Raw genomic sequence first — 19,552 nt, forward strand, 5'->3', positions numbered from 1 at the left:
GCAACCTCTGGATCTACAAGCTCTTTCTTGTCCAATGCTTCTCTACAAATCTTTTTATTCTTCACTAAGCACCACACACACAAACACACACACAAGCTCAATCTTTTGGAAAAATGGATTAGGGTTTCGATATATGGCTCAAGAGGCAATGAGAGGCTGATAAGGTGAAAAAGGTGAAGGACTTCATGTGTTTAAATAAGGTACCAACCCTAAAAATTAGGGTTTGCCCCTGGCTCACGTACGCATGGATACGCCCAACATACATAGGGGGCACCCCACCTCATGCAACCACTAGAGTACGCCTGACGTACCATGTGTACGCCCAGCGTACTCGAGCCCAAGGGTCCAAATGTAGGAAATAATGGATAAGGGCTTTACCTGACAAATCGGGTGTTACAACGTGAAAGTTTGCGAGATTGGCGGGTGGTAACGGAAGGCTTCATGTAGATACGTAGTTTCATGTAGACTTATTCACTTTGTTGAAAGTCTTTGGCTATATACAATGTTTGTTGACATTAGTAGCCATATCTGGAGGGGTCCAAAGTAAAATCGTGAAAGTTTGCAAGATTGCCGATTGGTAATGGAAGGCTTCATGTAGATACGTAGTTTCATGTAGACTTATTCACTTTGTTGAAAGTCTTTGGCTATACAGTGTTTGTTGACATTAGTAGCCATGAATTGTTGGGATGCTGTGAAAGTTCTTTCAGTTGGTCCAGGAGATGTGTGTGTGTGTGTGTGTGTTAACAACTTATCATCAGTTGAAGCAAATGTGGAGGAACCTGGCAGATTAGACAGAAGGTTTGGGGATGGGCGACAATAAAGCGCTTGAAAGAGTGACATGCCAATAGAATTATGGTGATTAGTATTATACAAGTACTCGATTAAGTAGAGGTAAATGTGAAGTATAGTTGGCTCGAAAAGGCCAATTAAGTGAATATGACCTAGTAAATGTGGGTAGGACAATTTTTGGGGGGCAAACCAGAGTTTTAGGTGGTGGGCGAGGCGGAGACAGTGGTGTAGTGGAGAAGGTGGATGGTGTTGTGGAGACAGGTTGATGAACAAGTTGTTTGGATATGTTGTCAAGTTGGGTGGTGGTAGAGGCAGAGGCGGCTAAGATTTTAGCCATGGTGTGAGCAAAAGGGCTTCCATGGATTATTTGATGATGGGGGAGGGGGGTCTTTTTTTGGTGGCATGGTGAGGGATGAAGAGAAGGTCAATGAAAGCACCGATGGTAGCCAACTTCGAGCTTGGCGAAACTCCACAAAGAGAAAGGAAGAGGGAAGATGACAATGGAGCAATTTTATGATATCTATTCATAATGCAAAAATTCACACATAAATACTTAAAGGAAATTGTAACGGCTAAGTTCTATTGACTTGGTCTAATGCCTTCTAAACAGGAGAACAAAAAGGAACATAAGAATAATGAAACATGCTTATTGGTAGCTTACTCTTAAGGAAATATGCTTGACTCATAAAGTATCCTTGATATTCAGTTTCATTCAATTAAGGTAGTGAGCTGGTATGTTCCAGTTGCATTTGTGCCTACTGATCCCATCATGAGTTTCCTTTGAGATGTCCATGGTGATCTTGCTATCACCCATCACAAACTTCACTCGGATATTGTTACTAATATTGAGCTTGCTTACATAACTTCTCTGGATAACTAATTCAATTTAATTGTTGTTTAAGTTTTTAACTATCGTTTTACGATTTTAATTAACGTTTATAGTAGGTTTTTCATGATATATTATTTTTAGTTCTAGTTTTATTTATTTAATTTTAAACGAGTAAATGTTATAATTTTTCTTATAATAAAATAAAATTACGTGGGTTGCAAAAGATGAAAAAGATGAATTTTCATGTGTAAAAGTTTTTAGAATTGTAAATAAGGATTCGAGGGATGAACTTCCTCTATTCATTTCAACACTATATTTTTTTTTGTTTTTTAAGAAAAAAACATATTTCAGTTATCTAGTTTTTGAGCTTTCTCTTAATATTTTTTTTAAATTCATGTTTTTCGTTACTCACAAAAAATATATAATTGTCCCGAAAATATTCTGGAATATAATTATATTCATTCATTTTCGTCTAAAATTAACGATGATTTGTTTGTAATAAGGTGCATGTAAGTGAATTCAGGAAACTTTTTTAACAATTGAAATTGATCTAATCATGTGATAAAAAAAAAAACTAACAAATAATCATATCATATAACTATATATATCACACGGAGTCATTTTAGTGAATAATTTTAATTTTAAAATAAGAGCCTTAACTCATATACGAATCGGGTAAAAGTCCCTAATCCGCTAAGTTTAGCAACAGACCGTTTCCTCTGCTTTTTGTCATATTCTAATGTTTAACAAAAGTAAACACAATCTCAATCGGATTTTACAAACTAGTCGACCTTAAATTCAAACACAAAGAAATTGTACAAATCTCAAAGCACTAGGTACCACCAATTAAGACATAATCTATCTGTACATAGCAACTATCTCTTTGGCAAAGAATTACCTAGAATCACGATAAAGTGTACATGGTGGAAGAAAAAAATAATGAAAAAAGAAGAAGAGAATTCTGATTATTTAATCTTTCGATGTTCACTTGTTACCATCCAAAATCCTTGCTTCAATCCAACTCATTATTCTTCCCCCAATTCTTCCAAATTCACCAAACTCCATTAAAGAAAACCCTAGATTACCCATCAATCCACTCAAGATATCTCCCTTCGCTTAAAACCCAAGTTATAATTTTCAAAAAATTGTAGAAATATCAAATTTCTATTTTTGAAATGACAGAAATACTTCAATCGCCACTACGGATATCTTCTTCTCAAAGCTCTCTGATATCATTAGATGACAATGATGGGTTACTCCAACAAACACATCATCAGTTTGCGTCTTCTTCTTCCCTTATTAACCCTTGTCCCAATTTGTACTCGGTAGCTGTGTCTGTATGTAATACAGAAGAGAGAGAAAGAAGAAAGAGGAGAGAGAGGGAAGAAGAGGATAGAGAGCTGTCATTGTTGGCTGTTGTGGTTACTGTTTTTAGAAAATCACTCGTTGGGTCTTGTAATAGCGTGAAATTTGAAGATTTCCCTTGTGATAATAACTCAAAGAAATCTTCCAAAATGGAGATTGGAGTGCCTACGGATGTTAGGCATGTTGCTCATGTCACGTTTGATAGGTTTAATGGGTTTCTTGGTTTACCTGTTGAATTTGAGCCTGAGGTTCCCAGAAGACCTCCCAGTGCCAGGTTTGTGTTTCTTTCCAATTTTTGTATTTGTGCATTGGGGACTTGTACTGTACTACCCTGCAACTCATTTCTTTTTTTAGTGTGTTTTGCTTGTATGATAAATTTGGGGCTTTTCTGGTAGAAGAAAGATGCACATTGACATTTTTAGGTCAAATGCTAACCAATTTTGAGTCTTCGACACCAAAAGGCGATGATGATTCTTATTATTGGAAAAAACATGATAACTACTAACTAATTAAAACTTGATGAACATACAAGTAGGAAAAACAACCAGGTTGAATTACCAACAAAAATCTAGGGCTATGTTAAATGAAGCAATCGGGACTTCACATTTCTTGATATTGAAACTTTTATCAGCAAAATATGCAAATAATCATTCATTTTCTTCAAATTCTTGTTTTGGCTTCAAACTTGAATCTATTTGAATTTTGAAAGTAATCGTTTTTCCTAATTTGTTATCGCCAACCAATTTATTGCCTTTTGCATTCGATTTCCCTGCATCACAAAGGATCCATATTTGATTCTTTCTTGTAAAATTATTCATCTTCTCCAATGAAACTGATAAAAACAATCTTTTGTTAGAATTAAAAAAAATCAAAATATAAAAAAGTTTGAGTTTCTTTTTGCAGCACAAGTGTGTTCGGGGTTTCAACTGAATCTATGCAGCTGTCATTCGACTCTAGAGGAAACAGTGTTCCAACAATTCTTCTGATGATGCAAAGACGCTTATATGCTCAAGGAGGCCTTCAGGTGTGTTTTCTTTCTGAACAAATAATGTTTGTAACAAAGAAAATATTAAGTCCTTCTTTCTGCATTAAGTCAAAAAGAAACTCCCATATAATATAGCTTACTGATATTCCCTAATCTTCCATTCCAGGCAGAAGGAATTTTCAGAATCAATGGTGATAATGGACAAGAAGAGCAAATTAGGGAACAACTTAACAGAGGAGAAGTTCCTGAAAACATTGATGTACACAGCTTAGCAGGTCTTATTAAGGTATTCTTTTAATTTTTCCCATTTTAATGATAAAAATGATGTTCAAAACCTTTTCTATTAAGTCGTTTTTTTTTTGTATTAACCTATTAAGTAAAAAAGAAACAACGCAAAGAGGTGGATCGACCCCCTTTCACATAACATGGAGATAGACACATGTCAGTAGGTGGGGTCCACCTCCATGCTTATTGATCTTCAAGTTCTTGTCAAGCCAACATTGATGATGACCAATCTTCTTGGATTTTTGTGGTTATTAATGTTGACACCTTGTGATAATTGAATTCGATTCAAGTACATTGAATTGTTTATTGATGTGTGTACAGCTGGTGTTTTAATCAAACAACTACACCATGTGTGATAAATGTTTTATGTCTTGTACTTTCTTGAATTTACAATTTTAGCCCCTTTGACTTTGACATCAAAAAGTCAAAATGAAAGTGTGTTGCTATTTGTTTCAGGCTTGGTTTAGAGAACTTCCAAATGGGGTTTTGGATTCGATTGAGCCAGAGCAAGTGATGCAAGCACAGTCAGAGGAGGAATGTGCTCGGCTTGTGAGGCTGCTTCCATCAACAGAAGCTTCATTAATGAATTGGGCTGTGAATTTAATGGCAGATGTTGCTCAACTTGAACATCTAAACAAGATGAATGCTCGTAACATTGCTATGGTGTTTGCTCCAAACATGACTCAGGTATGTGAGCTTTAAGGGGGTTGTACATCTGAGTACAAAGTAGTTATGCGTGTGTTTATTTATGACTTGTGTTTCTTGTTGCAGATGGCGGATCCTTTGACTGCACTCATGTATGCTGTCCAAGTTATGAACTTTCTCAAGACTTTGATTGTGAAGACACTTAGGGAGAGAGAAGATTTGATAGTCGAGGCGGGGCCCACGTCAAAGTTTGATCATTTTGATGAGAACAACGGGCCCCACTGCTCTGTTTGGGGAACATTAGATGAGACGAATGATGAAGGGGAGGATCAAGATTTTTCAATCAAAGAACCCACCTTGGAAAGCCATGAAAGTACTTGTAAAGATGATTTGACTTCTAGAGGTCAAAGTCAAAGTCAAACTACTAGGGTTGAAGAAGAGGGTGGTGGTAGGGTGGTTGAAGGTGGTGGTGGTACGATGGCTGAAATTCTGAAGAGTAGAAATGCACAGTCGAGTAACTTGAGTCTTAAGAAGGCGTTGAGAAAAAATGTAGAGAAAAGCAAAGGAAGCACGATTGTGAGCCGTTTAAATTCAAGAACAGAGAGGATTGAGGCATGGCGGTGAAGCTGTGTTGTGGGGTGGGGCGTGGTGGTGGTGGGATGGTTATCTATTTGACCGTTGGTCAGAAAAAAAGTGGAGCTTTATGTAATTTGGTTTGGAGTTGTAATGTGGTATATGCTATTTGCATGCCAATGGTTTGTTTATGATTTTTATATGCATATGGGGTTTTGATCATATTGATCTCTTGTTTATTCGGTTCATATTAGGGTTCATTGACTGATCTTCTATTCTCACTTAAACATGTTTATAGTATATAAATTTGACTTCCATTTGATACATCAAGTTTGATCCATCCAACCAAACAATTAATCTAAGTTATGCAATCGATCGGTCCAGTCCAATTGATCAATCCATTGTATCTATCCTTTTAAATTTGTCACCAAACCCACAATCTAATCTCATCCGTCCATCTATCAATATCATCAATCTAAAAATTTAACTCGATCCATCCAAACCGTTCATCCACATTGTATGTTTCATATCACCCATCCATCTAATCAATCAAATCCATAGATTCATCCATCAATGAGATTCAAGACGTTCTTCAAAACAATACATTTAATTGATATATCTAATAGATCCATTAACTCGGTCACCCAAACCCCTATATGAGCCAAATCTAAAATCTTAATTAATCCCGGTCCCTGAAGTTGACAACTTGAACTTCTTTCACCATGGTCATATCTTATAATTGTTGGGAAATTGTCTCAAAGATCCTCATCAATCATCCTAAAGTTAATAATAGAGAAATTATTCAAAAACAATAATATAAATGGAAGACTCCGAAACTAGAGAAAAACAATATTATACTTTTTTTTTCTGGAGTCATGTGGTTTTTCTCTCGTTTTGGAGTTTTCGATGTATACTATTGTGTTCAATTATTTTCTCTATTATTTCATTTCAAAGGGTTATCAAGGATCCTTGATGTCATTTTCCAACAAGTGGTATTAGAGATGGTTTTGGGAGAGGTCTCGATTTTAGAGATTCATAGAATGCCCTATAGTTTCAACTTTGCCTAATCTTCCACACTATAAAGACATTTCTATTGGTCGTATTTGAAAGTGTCTCGGTACTTCGAAGGTACATAATATACTATTTTATTGCAACTTTGTATGATCCACATCAGAAACAAGGATTATGTTGATTGTTTTGTGTATGATAGAATTATATACGATTAAGGAGAATGTGTATGAATAGGAAAGATTTGGTATTTTAAGCTTGTCCACTATGACCCATATCTCTTTCTTGGGAATCCTTTGTGGTGTAATACTTATAGGTTTGGTGTATATCTATCTATTATCTAACAATATTTTTAGGATACAAATATGATTTCAGTATGCAGTCTCATGAGGTTCGATGATGGAAGGAGCAACTTTGGTCTGTGTTAATTTGTAACGTCCCAAAAATTCATAGTAAAATTTTTCATTTTTAAAACAATAAACCATACAAACGAGTTGTTCCAAAACTGATCAAGGTGGATATATTATTTAAACATCAGAGTAATCACAAATAGCCAATGCGGAAAAACTCTGGGGATGTTATGCAGTCACGTCGAGCCCTTCCCTTTCATACCGAAAGTACCTGAAACCATAAACATAAAACCATAAGCAAAAAGTTTAGTGAGTTCCCCAAAATACCACATACCATACGTATAATAGAGATTGCTATGTGCCAATCATAGTCCTACAATTGCCATTATGCCATAAGTCGTATCATGGCCCTCCCTTGCCAGGCCGAGGGCCAAAACCCAGGTCTTACAGACAAGTGCCAAGAGCCACCTCCTGGTCTTCTATGCATGTATCAAAAAGACAACCTGCATACTATATATAACTGCCAGTGTAATAGCCCGGATTCCCATGTATTATTTATTTATTTATCTATTTATTTTTGATGATTTGTGAGGAGACTCGGCGAGTTGGAGCCTAGACTCGACGAGTATGATCGCGGATTTGGACGCGGGTTCGCGCCCGGACTCGGCGAGTCCAAGGAATGGACTCGGCGAGTCCGCGCTGTTTAATGAAACCCTAATTTCTCGGGTTTGGAGCCTATTTAAAGGGCCTTATGGCCGTCATCTGTGCTCACCAGTCCCTTGAGAGAAACCCTAGTGAGCTTGAGTGTTTGGAGTAAGTCAAGGAGCCATTATTGACCTTGGAGGTGTTATCTAGCAAGGGAAAGGAAGCAATAGCCAAGGGGGAAACAAGAGGAGCCACTTCCTGAAGATTTGAGGTCCAGAACATCACGTTTGAGGTACTATTTTCAATCCATTCTCTGTTATGTTGATGTTCATGTTGATTTAGGGCTTATTGAGCCCTTTTGTGGCTAGATCTAGTGCTTCCTTGGTCCCTTAAGCGAGTTAGGTTCTGGATCTGGACCCTTGGAGGTCCAGAGTGTCCCTTTGTCCAAGCTTTTTATGAATCCATGGGGGTTTTGGATTGGGGTCTTTGTGCTTGAGGTCAAAACACCATTTATGAGGCATGGGGTGTGTTATGAGCACCAAGACATGAACTTTACGTGATGAATGTGCTTGGGAGGGCCAGATCTATGAGTTGTTGGAGCGGATCTGACCTCAGAAGTGAGATTGAGTTGGTGCATGGCATGGACTCGCCGAGTCTGAAGAACAGACTCGGCGAGTAGCATGAAGTTTGTCCTCGACCACTCAGCGAGTGGTCTTGCTGAGTTAAGGGTCGACTCAGTGAGTCAGGGAGAGTTAGAGAGGGTTGATAGATGGACTGAGTCGAGCTGGGACTCACCGAGTTGTTCTTGAGACTCGGCGAGTTGAGTCGTGGTGGCCCCGCGATTCATGCCAGGTGGAACTCGTCAAGTCAGGGGAGTACTCGACATGTCAAAAGAGAATCCTAGAAGAGTTGGTGAATACGTATAGACTCGCCGAGTCACCCTAGTGCACTCGCCGAGTCCGGTCAAAATTTACCGTTGACCGTTGACTAGAGTTGACCAGTGTTGACTTGATAGGGGTAGTCAACCTTAGTGGTAAAAGTGTTAATTAGAGATGTATGATGTTATAGGAGGATTATAGCTCGGAGGATCGAGCACGAGTGATTTCCAGGATTCGCGGGTTATCGAGATATACGAGGTGAGTCTTCTCACTATACTTTACCTTGAGTAGGTAATCAGAGTTACGTGACAGAGTATGTGTATGTTATGTGTTGTACTGCATGATGTCTATGTGATTTATGTTGTGCATGTTTATAGAGTTGGAACCGTAAGGTTCCCAGAGTTAGAACCAGTGGGTTCATAGAGTAGGGTCTACGGACCCACAGAGTTATAGCCTCGAGTGGCTAATATGTGTTATGTGTGGTATTTTGGGGAACTCACTAAGCTTTGTGCTTACAGTGTTAGTGTTATTGTTTCAGGTACTAGTGATGACCGTGGGAAGGCGCCGGCTTGATCTGTACACACGCAAGGGATTTTTATGTGATATGATCTTGGGATTTTGTATGATGTGAATTGAAGATTTAAACTTGATGTTTTATGAAAATTAAATGAAAAATGTTTTTATATTTTGCGAAAAATTATTTTGAAATTCACAGTGTTACAAGTTGGTATCAGAGCCTTGGTTTGAGGGAGTCGAGTACACCTTCGGGCGTATTTGAACTCAAACTGAGGATTTGAGAAGTATTTTCAAAAAGAGTAAAAGATTTTGAAAAGAAACGCAGAGCAGAGTTGTGTGTACGATCAATCCGCGCCCGAACGGTGATTTCCCAAAATACCCTCATGTTATGTGCTATTGATATTGATATGATGTATTCACATGCTAGAGTAGGCTAAGTATTCTTATTAGGACTAGAGTGGCCTGATTGTGATGCCTTAGCCTAGGAAGTGGTGAGCTGCTATGAGATGCTTGAGAGTGAGTAGGTAGCAGCGAGAGGCTTATGAGGGATCTATTAAAGAATAGCCTGTGCATGATAGAGTACTTGGAATTTGGGATCCGAAGAGGAGGACTTGGGGTGTATTCTGATACGGTGCGGACAGTAGTATTGGGCCCGTACTACTGAAAGCACCGGAGCGGTGTACAACCCAAGTAAGAATCTTTGGAATACCAAGGATCAAGGAGGAATGAGTTGTCGAGTGTGAGTATGCTCGAAGGGGTTCTAATTTTTTCGTATGTTGTATTTCAGAGGTAGATCATGGTAAGGACACGTTTGATGCCTGAGAGCAGTGATACCAGTGATGAGGAGATCCGCCAGATCATCCATGAGGAGGTGGCTGCGGCCATCAGGGCAGAGATACCAGAGATGTTCGGGTCTATTAAGACCACGCTGACTGAGACCTTTGATGAGCATTATGCCGCTCTTTCTGAGGCTGCTGTTGCAGCGGCCACCGCAGCTATTGTTGCCGCGAGGCCGTAAGGTGGTGATGCGTTGATGTTCCGGGAGTTCAGCAACACAAAACCACCAGAGTTTGATGGGACCCAGGACCCGGTGGCAGCTATGAGGTGTATTTCTGATATAGAGGGGTGTTTCTTCACTTGCTCATCTCCTGAGCATTTGAAGGTTCGGTTCGCACTAAACCAGCTTCGCTTGGGAGCGAAGGACTGGTGGAAGTTTGTGACGGCGCATTTTACGCCTGCTGAGCTTGCGGCAATGACCTGGGAGAGGTTCACTGCCATGTTCCGAGATGAGTACGTTCCCCAGGTGGAGAGGGAGCATTTGGCACAGGAGTTTCTGACCCTCAAGCAGGGTACTGAGTCAGTTACAACGATCACCAGGATGTTCCATGAGAGGGCGATGTTCTGCCCTGAGCACGTGTCCACTGAGCAGGCACGTATGAGCCGATATTTGAGTATTTTGAGGCGAGACATTCGGGAGTTCGCGGCGAACTCCTCGTACCGAACATTTGCTGAGCTTCAGGCAAATGTCGGGAAGAGGGAGATTGAGCTGGAGACTCAGGCCAGGGAGGAGGCGGAGTCTCAGGGGAGGGATCGGCGATCGGCACAGTCTCAGCCGGCGGCCAAGCGGGCCAAGCCCGCTGATCCCAAAACAGGGAGCCAGAAGGGCCGCACTTGTGGGAAGTGTGGAAAGGGTCACGATGGAGTCTGCAGAGCAGGATCTTGCTACAAATGTGGCAAGGAGGGGCATATGGCCAAGGATTGCCCCAAGGGGTTTGCAGTGTGCTTCCACTGCAATAAGACCGGACACCGAAAGGCAGAGTGTCCGAAGTTGTGAGGGTCATCTCAGGGAGCACCTCAGGGATCTGCCCCTGCCGCCATCAGAGCTACAGAGAGTCGGCCAGTGAAGGCCGAGGCGCCGAGGGCACGAGGGAGAGCCTTTCAGCTGACCGCGGAGGAGGTCCGCGCAGCGCCCGATGTCGTGGCTGGTATGTATTCTTTCATGTATTTATTTTGATGTTGAGATATTATGCTTATGTTATGTTATGCGTAGGTACTTTTCTTGTGAATTTTGTACCTGCTTTGGTGTTATTTGACTCGGGTGCGAGTCGGTCTTTTGTATCTTTGGCTTTTAGTCAGCATATCAGTGTTAGTCGTGAGGCGTTGAGTCGGCCTCTGAGAGTTTCCATATCTGATGAGAGGGTGATATATGCCACGGAGGTTCTCCGAGGTTGCGTAGTCGAGATTTTCTGTGTTGAGTTCCCGATTGATCTGGTTCCTATTGCGATGGGTGATGTCTGTGTCATTGTGGGCATGGATTGGTTGAGCAGATTCGGTGCGGTTATCGACTGTGAACGACAGCTGGTGACCATACGAGTCCCTAGTGGGGGAGTTCTTTTGGTGTACGGTGAGGGTACACGTTCAAGATCAGCGTTTTGTTCGGCCGCTAGAGCGAGGCAGTGTCTACAGCAGGGTTGTAAGGGTTTTGTGGCTTATGTGATGGATACGCGGGTGGATTCCGAGAGGCCGAGTTCAGTTGAGGAGGTTCCGGTGGTGCATGAGTTCCTGGATGTGTTTCCCGAGGAGTTTCCGGGTGTGCCTCCTGTGAGGGAAGTGGAGTTCAGTATCGATTTGGTTCCGGGGGCCGCGCCTATCGCCAAGGTGCCTTATCGCCTTGCACCTCCAGAGATGCAAGAGTTATCCTCGTAGCTTCAGGAGCTATTGGGGAAGGGGTTTATTCGGCCGAGAAGCTCGCCGTGGGGAGCGCCTATCGTCAAAAAGAAGGATGGTTCACACCGGATGTGTATTGATTACCGGGAGTTGAACAAGCTGACGGTCAAGAACCGTTACCCGTTGCCGAGGATCGACGATTTGTTCGATCAGTTGCAGGGAGCATCTTGGTTTTCCAAGATCGATTTGAGGTCTGGATATCATCATGTGAGGGTGCGGGATGAGGACGTCCAGAAGACAGCGTTTAGGACGCGTTATGGGCATTACGAGTTTGTGGTGATGCCTTTCGGGCTCACCAATGCCCCGACGGTGTTCATGGATCTCATGAACCGAGTGTGTAGGCCGATGCTGGATCGGTCGGTGATTGTATTTATCAATGACATTCTGGTATATTCGAGATCTAGAGAGCAACATGAGGAGCATTTGAGAGAGGTTCTCGGAGTTCTGAGATCGGAGAGGCTTTATGCCAAATTCTCCAAGTGTGATTTCTGGTTGCGGGAGGTCCAGTTCTTAGGACATCTCGTTAACCAGGAAGGGATATTGGTCGATCTGGCCAAGGTTGAGGTGGTGATGAGTTGGGAGGTGCCGAAGTCACCCTCCGAGATCAGGAGTTTCCTAAGGTTGGCAGGGTATTATCGGAGGTTTATTAAGGATTTCTCCAAGATCGTAGTGCCACTCACCAGATTGACCCGGAAGGGTGTTGCTTTTTCATGGGGCCCCGAGCAGCAGGCCTCCTTTGAGACACTTTGCTAGAGGTTGTGCGAAGCCCCGTTGTTAGCTCTCCTGGAAGGGATGGAGGACTTTGTGGTATACTGTGATGCATCGATTTTGGGATTGGGAGCGGTGCTGATGCAGAGGGGGCATGTGATAGCGTATGCATCGAGGCAGCTGAAGCCTCATGAGACGAGATATCCCACCCATAATCTAGAGTTGGGGGCAGTGGTGTTCGCCCTCAAGATTTGGCGTCACTACTTGTATGGGGTTCGGTGTACGATATACACGGACCATAAGAGTTTGAAGTATTTGATGGATCAACCCAACCTAAATATGCGTCAGAGAAGGTGGTTGGATGTGGTCAAGGATTATGATTGTGAGATCCTGTACCACCCAGGCAAGGCTAATGTGGTAGCCGATGCATTGAGCCGCAGGGCGGAGAGCACCCCGCTGCGGGAGGTATGTTTGAGATTGACCGTGATAGCTCTAGTATTGGACGCCATTCGTGGGGCACAGGCCGAGGCTGTGCGACCTAAGATGCAAAAGAGGGAACGGGTTGTTGGTTTGGTTTCAGAGTTCGTTACCGATGGTCGGGGGCTTATGACATTTCAGGGGCGTATCTGGGTGCCGTTTGTGGGAGGAACGCGTACCATTTTGATGGAGGAGGCTCATCGATCTAAATTTTCGATCCATCCGGGGGCCACTAAGATGTATTTGGATCTGAGAAAGGAGTATTGGTGGCCCTGTATGAAGGGGGATGTCGCGTGGTTTGTTGAGAGGTGCTTGACCCGCCGGAGGGTTAAGGCCGAGCACCAAAGGCCGCATGGTAAGTTGCAGCCATTGGAGGTTCCCGAATGGAAGTGGGAACAGATCACTATGGATTTCATCACCAAATTGCCAAGGACTACCAGAGGAGTTGATGCAATTTGGGTGATTGTGGACAGATTGACGAAGAGCGCTCACTTCCTTGCTATCAGCGAGAGTTCTTCAGCAGAGAAATTAGCAGAGGTGTATGTGAGGGAAGTGGTATCTCATCATGGGGTGCCGATCTCGATTGTTTCAGACCGTGATGTGCGTTTCACTTCCAGATTCTGGAAGAAGTTTCATGAGGAGTTGGGTACTAGACTGCATTTTAGTACTGCATATCATCCCTAGACAGACGGTCAGAGTGAGCGGACGATTCAGACGCTCGAGGACATGCTCCGAGCATGTGTGTTGGATTTTGGGGGTAGTTGGGATGTATATTTGCCCTTGGCAGAGTTTTCCTACAACAACAGCCATCATTCGAGCATTGGTATGCCACCCTTTGAGCTGTTGTATGGGAGGAGGTGTCGGACCCCCATTTGTTGGGGAGAGGTTGGTCAGTGGGTGATGGGCAGTACAGAGATCGTGCTTCAGACGACAAAGCAGATTCAGCAGGTCAGACATAGGTTGTTGACCGCTCAGAGCTGACAGAAGAGTTATGCAGACAGACGCAGGTCCGAGCTTGAGTTTCAGGTCGGCGACCTTGTACTCCTGAAGGTCTCTCCTTGGAAAGGAGTGATTCGATTCAGGAAGAGGGGCAAGTTGGGACCCCGATATATTGGTCCTTTCCGAGTGATCGCGAGGGTAGGCCGGGTAGCCTATCGTTTGGATTTGCCAGCAGAGTTGGGGCAGATTCACGACACTTTTCATGTGTCGCAGCTGAGGAAGTGTATAGCCGATGAGTCGGCAGTGGTTCCATTAGAGGATATTCAGGTGGATGCGAGCCTAAATTATGTCGAGAGACCAGTGGCCATCAGAGATCGAAAAATCAAGGTTTTAAGAAACAAGGAGGTACCCCTGGTGTTGGTTCAGTGGCAGCATCGGAGGGGAACGGAGATGACCTGGGAGCCAGAGCGTGAGATGCGTGAGCAGCATCCGGAGCTATTTGCAGAGCGAGACTTCGAGGGCGAAGTCTAGTTCTAGTGGGGGAGAATTGTAACAGCCTGGATTCCCAGGTATTATTTATTTATTTATCTATTTATTTTTGATGATTTGTGAGGAGACTCGGCGAGTTGGAGCCTAGACTCGCCGAGTATGATCGCGTATTTGGACGCGGGTTCGCGCCCGGACTCGGCGAGTCCAAGGAATGGACTCGGCGAGTCCGTGCTGTTTAATGAAACCCTAATTTCTCGGGTTTGGAGCCTATTTAAAGGGCCTTATGGCCGTCATCTGTGCTCACCAGTCCCTTGAGAGAAACCCTAGTGAGCTTGAGCGTTTGGAGTAAGTCAAGGAGCCATTATTGACCTTGGAGGTGTTATCTAGCAAGGGAAAGGAAGCAATAGCCAAGGGGGAAACAAGAGGAGCCACTTCCTGAAGATTTGAGGTCCAGAACATCACGTTTGAGGTACTATTTTCAATCCATTCTCTGTTATGTTGATGTTCATGTTGATTTAGGGCTTATTGAGCCCTTTTGTGGCTAGATCTAGTGCTTCCTTGGTCCCTTAAGCGAGTTAGGTTCTGGATCTGGACCATTGGAGGTCCAGAGTGTCCCTTTGTCCAAGCTTTTTATGAATCCATGGGGGTTTTGGATTGGGGTCTTTGTGCTTGAGGTCAAAACACCATTTATGAGGCATGGGGTGTTTTATGAGCACCAAGACATGAACTTTACATGATGAATGTGCTTGGGAGGGCCAGATCTATGAGTTGTTGGAGCGGATCTGACCTCAGAAGTGAGATTGAGTTGGTGCATGGCATGGACTCGCCGAATCCGAAGAACAGACTCGGCGAGTAGCATGAAGTTTGTCCTTGACCACTCAGCGGGTGGTCTTGCCGAGTTAAGGGTCGACTCAGTGAGTCAGGGAGAGTTAGAGAGGGTTGACAGATGGACTGAGTCGATCTGGGACTCGCCGAGTTGTTCTTGAGACTCGTCGAGTTGAGTCGTGGTGGCCCCGCGATTCATGCCAGGTGGAACTCATCGAGTCAGGGGAGTACTCGACGTGTCAAAAGAGAATCCTAGAAGAGTTGGTGGATACGTATAGACTCGCCGAGTCGCCCTAGTGCACTCGCCGAGTCCGGTCAAAATTGACCGTTGACTGTTGACCGTTGACCAGAGTTGACCAGTGTTGACTTGATAGGGGTAGTCAACCTTAGTGGTAAAAGTGTTAATTAGAGATGTATGATGTTATAGGAGGATTATAGCTCGGAGGATCGAGCACGGGTGATTTCCAGGATTCGCGGGTTATCGAGATATACGAGGTGAGTCTTCTCACTATACTTTACCTTGAGTAGGTAATCAGAGTTACGTGACAGAGTATGTGTATGTTATGTGTTGTACTGCATGATGTCTATGTGATTTATGTTATGCATGTTTATAGAGTTGGAACCGTAAGGTTCCCAGAGTTAGAACCAGTGGGTTCATAGAGTAGGGTCTACGGACCCACAGAGTTATAGCCTCGAGTGGCTAATATGTGTTATGTGTGGTATTTTGGGGAACTCACTAAGCTTTGTGCTTACAGTGTTAATGTTATTGTTTCAGGTACTAGTGATGACCGTGGGAAGGCGCCGGCTTGATCTGTACACACGCAAGGGATTTTTATGTGATATGATCTTGGGATTTTGTATGATGTGAATTGAATATTTAAACTTGATGTTTTACGAAAATTAAATGAAAAATGTTTTTATATTTTGCGAAAAATTATTTTGAAATTCACGGTGTTACAAGTTGGTATCAGAGCTTTGTCTTGCATACAATTTGTCAGGAGCCACCTCCGGGTCTTTTATACAATTGCCAGGGGTCACTCCTTGATCTTGCTATATAACATATACCAATGGGTCGGCATTGGTGCCTTCGACCCCCAAGTACAGTGAGGAGACTTACATAAATCACAAAGCCGACTAAAACCCAACTCAATGTCGCGCTGACCACAACTAATAACTCTCACTGCCAAAGATGGGTACTAAACACTTCCTATCAAACCACACAGGACAAACTCTAATTATACCTTCTAAAAAAAGAAAATTGACCAAAAGCCAACCCATGTTAAAAGTCAACGACCAATATTGAGTTTAGTAACTGCCATATCGTGGCTCCCATGTGATCAAACAGATGGGAAGTTCTCTGTTGTCACGCCATGGCGGCCTATAGCCACACTGTGGGAGTTGAGATTCCCACAACCTAATGGATTAAACTGTTTTCTTCGATTCTAAGAGCTCCAAAGCTCAAATCTGTTCCATACTATGGTCTAAATGGATAAACTTTCTAACTTTATCCATTAAGACACCTAAAGAGATAAAGATCTCAAACCCTAGGCCCAAATAAAGCCAAAATCCATAATGTCTTAACCATTAAGTCCTTAATCTAAAAAATTACTTAACCCAACCACTCCATAAGGGTTTATAATACCATATCTATCATAAAGGTGGAAGCTTTTTAGACATGCATGCCCAGAACATGTATAGAATCCATTTTAGGTCATAATAAGCTAAAATGCCCGAAAACTCATGTAATGATAATAACTCCAACCAAAGTCAATATCTACAACATATGATGCTCTTGGGACTCAGGAGAGTCATAAAGTTGCCAACTTTATGAGTTTATTCCTTCTAAACTTGCTCAAACATGAAGACTATGGGACGATTTCCAAGATCTAACCACTTTAAGCCATAAAGCAAGGAGCTTTGACACTTATAAAGGTCCAGAGATACCCAAAAAAGATCTTCACTTCAGCCAGGAAGCATTACAATCCTTTCCAATGGCTCTTCTTTCTTGACAAGCAACCAAGGTCACCAAAATGGACCCACAACTCTCAAGGAGGAATTAGATTTAGAATTTTTGAAACTTGAGGGTGGTGGAGGCTAATAAGGAACCCTAAAAATGACTTAGAGTGGTTTAAATACGAAGCAAACCATAAAAGCATCATGTGTTTAGGCCAGAACAACTGCCACACCATGGCAATCCAATAACACAACAATCCATTAAACAGTTGCCACACCATGGCCCTCCTTGGCCACGTCGTGGCATAGGATTTCCTTAAAACTTCATATTTGGTCCCTGATAAAAGTAAGTTTAACCAATGAACACGGGTATTACAATTCTCCCCCATTTAAATTAGATTCCGTCCTTAGAATCTACTAATCCCTAGACTATTCAGACAATCCTTCCAGAATCTCGATCCGAACTAAGAAGTCGAATCATAAAGACGACCACCTTCCCATACTATAATCAAAACCCATTCTTAGTGGAACTCACATACCCTGACGAATAATGAATCCTTGACCCACTAACATTAACCAATGAAGAATAACCATCACTAATCTTCCTGAAATCTGGAAATCCAATACCTTTTATGACTCCTAAACATTCAAAACCATTCCATCACAACTAAAATGATTCCATTCTGCAACCCGAACCGAACAAATCCTTTCCGACCCTGAATTTTCCCACTGATACCAGAGAAAAGAACCTTGAGTATTCACCGACACCTATAACCTCACACCCAAAAACAAGGCAACTCACAACACGAGTCTCAATCTTTGGTGCCAAACCAACGCACAACCACATCCGGCTAAACAAACATTTGCATTTTCGATCTACTCGAGATCTCTTAAGTTCTGAATTAGTCTGCCAGTTATCCGGAGTGTTGAATTCCCAACCGATTTCTAAAACCGACATCCTTTCACACGACCATACCACAAGACTCTAACCAATAGACTATCTGGAAAAAGCTTCCCTAACATGCTTGCACATAAGGCTCTAACAACCCTCATGTTCTAACTAGGGATAACATAACCAACCATCACACATATGCAATATATTCCACTTCGATCTAAGTGAGTGCTACCCGTGCAACTTTAGTCTACATCACAACCGACTCCTAATCGGCCTATAACCTTCCTCAGTCCCATGAATGTTGTGGTCCTCCCACAATTTCACAACCCATCCTGCCATGGTCTAATCCTATATAGAGAAAACTACGAGCCTAATCATAGATTCTCAATATCCTCGCAACTGGTCATTGACCAGGTGAATGCTATAGGCTACCCCATAGTCTTACAACTCTACTACCATTACCTTCCAAACTAATGAAAGCTACGGCCACCCCGCAATCTTACAACACTTCTACCACTGCCTGCCAACCTAGTGGATGCTACGGCCTCCCCGCAGTCTTACAACACTTCTACCACCGTCTGCCAACCTAGTGGATGCTACGGCCTCCCCACAGTCTTACAACACTTCTACCACTGCTTGCCAAACTAGTGAATGATACGGCCTCCCCACAGTCTTATAACACTTCTACCACTGCCTATCAATCCAGTGAATGCTACAGCTCTCCCTGTAGTCATACAACATATCCTCAACAACTATGGACCCAAATCATGGCCTTGCCATCCATCTGCCATACCATACCATAATCAATCCTGAGTCTAATCCTCGTTCGATTATACCTCCATCAGGTATTCGAGTCATGCTTTGAATCTCAATCCTTCATCAGACAAGAACATGCAGAGAGGTCCTAACACAACCATCAACCTAAGACTAACAACGAACACAAAATTTGCCATTACTGATGCTTCACGTCCTTAGACGAGATATCCTGAATCCCAACCAAAACTTCTTCAATTACAACTGCCCAACGAACATTATTCCTTAAACAATTTTTTGCTTATACCACGATCAAAACTGGTTAATAACTTACCCTTGGCATGCCATTCCAATTTGAATCGCATTGGGAATATTTACATTAATCCCAAACTATTCTCCCTGCTTGGAATCATCCACGCCCTTCCAACCACGAGATCAATGGATTTCCAACCCATCTCGCAACCTTACTACTCAAAGTTGTCAACAACCTGAGCTTACAATAACTAGCATTCCATGAATAGCCAATCCTAGTGAACACACACACCTTCCAAAATTGGATAAATATACCTCGAAATCTCAAAAAATTCAATATTCCCAAGGACCTTCTATTGAATCTACTTCAAAGTCCCCGATGGTCTCCCATGGATGACGAAGAACAAATATCTCAACTTTCGAAACGGTTGGATAGCTAATCGAAAAACCCATTTATAATGGAGCAATTCTCATACGAACATGCAATTGATCACCCTGAAGATATGAAGTTTACGGCCACCAACTTTACTCCCATGATCATACCAATTCTTCATTGCCTTGTAGCCACGAAAGATCCTTACGAGTCCTATATATTCAAATTCAACATGCCCACCTTGAAGATTCCTTGGATTCCTTGCTGAAACCAACAAAAATCAAACAGTTGTT

The 19,552-nt window shown here is 42.6% G+C and overlaps 1 protein-coding gene across 1 annotated transcript; it reads left to right on the top strand.

The window, feature by feature from the left end:
- Window positions 1–2,555: 2,555 nt before the first annotated feature.
- Window positions 2,556–5,693, top strand: LOC145072640 (rho GTPase-activating protein 4-like). Its single transcript, XM_079019101.1, has 5 exons — window positions 2,556–3,257; window positions 3,887–4,007; window positions 4,135–4,254; window positions 4,710–4,940; window positions 5,025–5,693. The coding sequence occupies exons 1-5, from the start codon at window positions 2,794–2,796 to the stop codon at window positions 5,520–5,522; spliced, it is 1,434 nt and encodes a 477-aa protein (XP_078875227.1). The 5' UTR covers window positions 2,556–2,793; the 3' UTR covers window positions 5,523–5,693.
- Window positions 5,694–19,552: the final 13,859 nt, after the last annotated feature.

Source organism: Lactuca serriola, chromosome 9 (assembly GCF_051521515.1).
Source record: "Lactuca serriola cultivar US96UC23 chromosome 9, Lser_US96UC23_V15, whole genome shotgun sequence".
NCBI classification, from domain to species: Eukaryota; Viridiplantae; Streptophyta; class Magnoliopsida; order Asterales; family Asteraceae; genus Lactuca; species Lactuca serriola.